Consider the following 6,309-nt stretch of genomic DNA (forward strand, 5'->3'; position numbering starts at 1 on the left):
CGCTGTGGTTAACCACCCTGATATCCACCTTGATAGGGCCGATCACAACGATCATGATGACACTAATCTTTGGACCCTGTGTATTGAATAAGCTCATGCCGTTTGTCAAGAATCGGCTAGAGAAGGTTAACATCACGTTAGTAGAACACCGACAACTGCTTTAAGAATATATCCACTCAGTATTACCCCCAAAGTTATCCCAAGGTACACCCTATTCCTACACACCGGTATTACCTGTCATCCCCTACCTTCTACGCGCCTTCTTCTTTGTGCCTTATGTTTTTATGTCGAGTTTATGATATATAATTTTAAGATTGTTATAAACTATAAGAATAGAATAAGATTGTAATAAGAATAAGTAAGGATAAGATAGTTGTATTTTAGCTAGTTTTGTTATGCATAGGGAGGGGGGAAGTTGTTGCAGATAGTTAGGGTCCAGCGGCCGGAAGATATTGTGCTGTACGGAAAGGTAGGGCCCCTAATAGCCAATAGTGTTTAGTTTATGATGTAAGCAGACGGATGTGACGTTGTAAACCTTAGCTATATAACACCTTGTTACCCATCAATAAACGCCATTTGCCGCCCACCACATTGGTGTCAGCGAGCTGATGGCCCGAGCGGCCTGTGGGTGGTCACCGTGCCGTTCCTGAACCAGGTCGCCGCGCTGCTTGAATGACGTTCAATTGTTATTTTTGTTAGTGTTGTTGATATTGTTTTTATTCTTGTTGTTAGTGTTTATTATAATGTTTTTTATTGTTATTGTTTAAATATATATTCCTGTATCATTGTTTAAGTTTTGTGTCGTGTTTCCAAGTGAGGTCAAGCACAGAAATCATCCCCATTGCAGAGGTGTGTGTGTAGCCCTAAGATTCCAGCCCCTAGGGGCAAGGGAGGGCCAGCAAATTGTCCCTCTATGACTTCCCTTCACACGCGGCTCTGGGAATGCCACAGTCCCTTTCCTGTCTTTTTGCTTATTCTTTTTTTCTTCTTTTTCTCTTTTTTCTTCTTCACCATTTTATTCCTTTTTGTTCTTTTTCTTCTCCCTCTTCTTTGCTTTCTTTTTCTATTTCTTTTTCCTTTTATTTTCCTGTGTGTTTCTGTTTCTTTTTTAATCTCTTTGTTTCTCTTCTCCTTTTGCCTTCTTTTTATCTTATTTTCCTTTTCTTTTATTCCTTTTCCTCTCACTGTTTATTTTTCTATTTTTTCCTTTTTCCTTTCTTTTTCTTTCCTTTTCCTTTTATTTACTCTCATACCTTTTTTTCCCCTCTTTATTTTATATTTATTTCGTTCAAGCTGTATCTGTGGGAGAAAACTGTGGCGGTGAAAAAGTAGGTAGGACATCATGGAGCCAAAGAGCATTCCCACAGGCAGAAGGGACCGCAGCTCTGCTCAACACCCCGGCACTCCCCTTCTAAATGCCTGCACTCGAGCAGTGCCAGGAGAGGACAAGCTCATCCTCAGGAGAGCAGGCATTGCTCTCTGGAAAGAAGGGAGCCTCCAAGGCCAGGCCTGCAAAGGAACAATGGTTCTTTTCCGGCAATGTGTATCCATTCCAGTGGCAGGCTGTGGGATTTCTTGCTCTCTTACGCAGTTGGGAATGAGTGGATGGTGCCTGGCAAAATGGGACAAGCAAGGAAGAAGGCAAGGAGGTTTTTGACAGACGAGCTGAAAGGCAGCTCTGCCAGGCCCAGCGGGAGTCGCGCGGCACACGGGGAGCAGCTGAGTGCACACAACAGCCTGGCTCATTGTGGCCAATGACCACCTGCAGGGACCAGCCCTCACGCACACACTCACCCCAGTCCTGCTTCATTGCTTTAGCCCTCTCTTCAGCTTCTCCCAAAGAAGATGCCCTGGATCTGCTGCATCTCTGCATGGCTCTTGCTTCAGGAAACAGACCAAGAGGGCAGCCTCAGATCCTGAAGGAACCACAAGTGTCCCATGGTCCTGCTGTGCAGGCACTGAATGGTGCAGGGTGCACTCCAGGATGGGGAAAAGTCTCCCAAGTATGGACCCAGCAACAACCCTTGGTGTCTCAGCCCACCACAGCCCTTCTGCTTGGGCAGCCACCCTCAGCAACCTGCCCCTGCTGAGTCCTGTGAATGTCCGATGTTGGACGAGTGCTGGAAATGGCCAAAGTGAGAGACCAGTCTGTGACAAACGCCCCATGGCCCCTTCACAGTCAGGCCATGCAACCAAGGACACCCAGCTCAGCAAACGTCCTTTTCCTCTCCGGACCCTCTCCAGCCCAGCCCAGCCCCTCTCCAGCTCTCCCCACCTGCCCTGCCCTCTCCCAGCCCACCCAGCAGAGCAGACCAGGCTGGGGGTGGCCCCACAGCAGTGCCCCCCGCAGGGCACTCACCCCACAGCCCCAGCCCCACTGTGGGCACAGCAGCTCCAGGGGACAGGGCTGTGTGTGTCAGGTGCCCCATCAGGCTCCAAGCTGGAACTGGCCCCCATACGGACACAGAGGACAGTGACACTCTGTGCTCTTGTTCCTGTATCCCAGAGCTTCCCTACCCCAGGCTGCCTGCAGCCCCCATGCCAGCCCCTCTCTCCAGCACAGCACAAGGCTCCCTGCCCTGGGGCTCTGCTGGCACCTCCTGCTGCCAGGGACACAGCAGCCAGCCCCTAGCTGACATGCACAGAAACATATTTCTTTTCCCCATTTATTCCTCCTTCTAAGGGCACAATTGCTCCTTTTCCCCTTCCCCAGGGATATCCCTGCTCCCTGGAAAACCCTTCCCCAGCTTAATTCCTTAGTTATGGTCTGCCTGGAAGCTCCTGGAGCCTCCCCGGTGCTCCCCGCAGGACCCCGAGATGCTGGTGCTGCTCTGCAGAGTGAGTGGGCTGTGGTGCTCTGGGGTCACAGGGTGACTCTGCAGTTGTTGTGCTCATGGTTGGACACAGACCCAGCTGGACAGGCATCATTGTACCTGAGAACACCATATCAAGAGACTTCTATCTTTGAATGATGCTCTGAGCAATCACAGGGCCTATAAAATGGCTCAGGCTGTGTTCATGTGTCCCTAGATCCAGACCATGGCTTCAGTTATAAGCTATCATGGGCAGCTCTTGAAGCTCCTTTCCCTGTGCCTGCAACGTCCCCAATGTGGTCATAGGCCACCATACGGAAGACAGTCCCAGGCAGATACTACTTGGCCATTCATCACTATCAGGAGCACCCAGCACTCACAAGTGAGAACTGAATCCAGTCCTTATTCCCTAACATGTCCCCCCCAGGAGATCACTGCCTTGGGTCCATGAAGAGCCCCAGAAAAGAAACAAGCATCTTTCAGGCTGAAAGTCATGGAGCAATTCTTGGCACCAGCTTTGGAAGAAGAGCCCAATCCACAAGATGCAATGAAAAGATACCCTTTAATTAGGGGAACGACAGCTCTGACACAATGATAGACACATTTAAAGAAGACCTATGGGTCAGAAAGACACGGTTAACACCTCTGGAGAAGTGGGATGAATTCAGAAACTTGTGCACAAACCTCTATTAAAGCAAGAATGCCAAAATCACAGGAGTTTGTCTGAGAGAAATTAGATATCACTTGAGTAGAAGGATGGGCAGCTTATTGCTGCTGAAATAATACCAATTGAATCATTTTTTTCAGTGCATCCCTGAGTTCCTTGTTCCTCATACTATAGATGAGAGGGTTCAGTGCTGGAGGCAGAACTGAATAGAGAACAGCTACAACCAGATTCAGAGCTGGAGTGGAAATGGAGGGGGGCTTCAGGTAGGCAAACATTGCTGTGCTGACAACCATACAGACCACGGCCAGGTGCGGGAGGCACATGGAAAAGGCTTTGTGCTGGCCCTGCTCGGAGGGGATCCTCAGCACAGCTCTGAAGATCTGCACGTAGGACACCACAATGAAAATGAAACACCCAAACGCTAAACAAAGACTAACCACAATAAGCCCTACTTCCCTGAGGTAGGAGTGTGAGCAGGAGAGCTTGAGGATCTGGGGGATCTCACAGAAGAACTGCTTCACCTCATTACCTTGGCAGAGGGGTAGGGAAAAAGTGTTCCCAGTGTGCAGGAGAGCATAGAGAAAATCAGATGCCCAGGCAGCTGCTGCCATTTTGACACAAGCTCTGCTGCCCATGAGGGTCCCATAGTGCAGGGGTCTGCAGATGGCAACGTAGCGGTCATAGGCCATGACTGTGTGGAGATAATACTCTGCTGACATGAAAAAGGTAAAAGTTAAGACCTGTGCAGCACATCCCCAGTAGGAAATGGCCCTGGTATCCCGGAAGGAATTGGCCATGGATTTGGGGACAGTGGTGGAGATGGAGCCCAGGTCGAGGAGGGAGAGGTTGAGGAGGAAGAAGTACATGGGGGTGTGGAGGCGGTGGTCACAGGCTATGGCTGTGATGATGAGGCCATTGGCCAGGAGGGCAGCTAGGTAGATGGCCAGGAAGAGCGAGAAGTGCAAGAGCTGCAGCTCCCGCGTGTCTGAGAATGGCAGGAGGAGGAACTCGTTGAGGGAGCTGCTGTTGGACATTTGTTCCTTTGCAGCATAGGGGCAATATCTGAGGAAGAAAAGACATGGACGAGTTAGAGAAAACTTCTCTGAGCAAAACTTTCCCATATCCGTGCCCAAACACACACTCATTGCCTCCCCCGCATTTTAGCAGGACCATCCTTGAGATCTATGGCTTCAGCTCTTGGCCTTGATACTGGGGGAGCAGAGCTGGCCTCTCCATCTGCCTTGGTCCCAATTACCCTGTGCTCTCACCTTGGAGCTGTAGGACACTTGCACTCGTGTTACCCCTCAATTAAATGACCCCATGGGGAGCAGAGGATTCCTTTACATCATGTCCACCAGCACTCTTTTGGAGGGGATGTCAGTCAGGTTTCCGCCCTTCCCTTGGAGCCAGCAACACCTTGGGCTCCTGCCAGCTGCCCACATCCACCTCCCTGCAGCGATTCTGTGACCTCAGATTCCAGGAGGCTTCTCCCTGGGGCACCCAGACAGCACCTGCTGTAACGGGGGAGCTGAGCTCTTCCGGAGGGCAGCTTGCAGCCCAGAAAGGCACCCAGGGCAATGGCAGGATGTCCTAAGGATGGGGTGTCCTGATGAGAGAGGTGGCTCATTCCAAGCTCCTCCAACTGCACTGCCCTGAGCCCCACAGCTTAGAGGGCACTTAGGCACCTCACAGTCCAGGACCCATCTGAATGGCAGGACCCACAGGGCCAGTGTCTGACCTGCATCAGAAACCCCCTGCCCAGAGAGTCCAAGGGAAGGAGAAGGGCAGCGTGGGCAGGTGGGATCATGGAGTAACACCATGATAGCTGTGCCGAGGGAGGCAGGGCCTGGCAGGGACAAAGGGGCACTCAGATATGTCTCCCCTCCTGGACATCTGGCTGCTCTGGGACAACTCCTGCCCTGGCCCCCATGGCCTGGAGCGCAGAGGGCTGTGCTGGTGGGAAGGGGCGCTGCAGGAGGCACTTTCCTCTCACCCTCTCACCATGATTCCATTGCGTGGAGCCGTCCCTGCAGGAGCTGCTTCTCTGTCCCCACGTCTCTGCCCTGTCCATGTTCCAGACCCCATCGCACCCACTGGGTGCTCAGCTCTGCCCTGTAGACACGTGCCAGGGGCAGGACCCTGCCCAGGGCACTTCTGTGTTTGCAGGTGCAAAAGAGCAGATGAGACAAACCTTGCTGAGGCTGGGGAGGGGATGCTGGCTGTGTCTTTAGGCAGAGGGGTGGGCGAAGGCAGCCGTGATCCCTCTGAATGTGTGGCTGGGAGTCCCTGCTCTAAAGCACCACCAGCTCCAAACAGGAGAAGCTGGGAGAGCCACCCTGACAAATCCAATCAGCTGCTGAAGGCACCAGGTTCAGAAGATCCCTCCAGGAACCGCAGCAGTGTAGCCCTGCAGCCAGAGACTTACCGTGTCAAGGGCTGGGGAGGTTTCTGCCTGCAGTGAGCTCAGCTGTCCTCCCATTCCCAACTGTCTTTCACTTAGGAGCAACTCATCCCAGCCTGGTGCCTGTGGGCAGTGCCCTGAGTCTTGGTGCTCCTTTATGAGGAGCTGCTCCTGGGCAGAGCTGTCTCTCTGCAGCGCCTGCCAGGTTGCCATGGGCTCCCGCAGTCCCAGGAGCCAGGCCCAGCTCAGGAGCAGGACCCAGCTGGAGAAGGGACATTTTCTGTCCCCTGTGCAGCCTCCAGGCATTTCTGGGGCTCCAAGGCTGACAGTTCCTGCAAGGCAGCAAGGTCATCCCTGGCAAAGGTCCACTGATGTAAAGAGAGAGAGTCCATGGAACAAATCCAGCATGCAGCTGGCCTCATCAGAGG

The 6,309-nt window shown here is 52.3% G+C and overlaps 1 protein-coding gene across 1 annotated transcript; it reads right to left on the reverse strand.

The window, feature by feature from the left end:
* Positions 1-3,578: 3,578 nt before the first annotated feature.
* On the reverse strand, positions 3,579-4,514 carry LOC148591581 (olfactory receptor 14A16-like). Its single transcript, XM_088537288.1, has one exon. The coding sequence runs from the start codon at positions 4,512-4,514 to the stop codon at positions 3,579-3,581; it is 936 nt and encodes a 311-aa protein (XP_088393414.1).
* Between the last annotated feature and the right edge of the window lie 1,795 nt (positions 4,515-6,309).

This window comes from Tinamus guttatus, unplaced genomic scaffold (assembly GCF_059628265.1).
Source record: "Tinamus guttatus ecotype Peru unplaced genomic scaffold, ASM5962826v1 Tinamus_guttatus_pri_ptg000742l, whole genome shotgun sequence".
NCBI classification, from domain to species: domain Eukaryota; kingdom Metazoa; phylum Chordata; class Aves; order Tinamiformes; family Tinamidae; genus Tinamus; species Tinamus guttatus.

Bases quoted from the DNA above. Each gene is read 5' to 3' on its own strand.
- LOC148591581 (XM_088537288.1), bottom strand. From the start codon at position 4,514: ATGTCCAACAGCAGCTCCCTCAACGAGTTCCTCCTCCTGCCATTCTCA.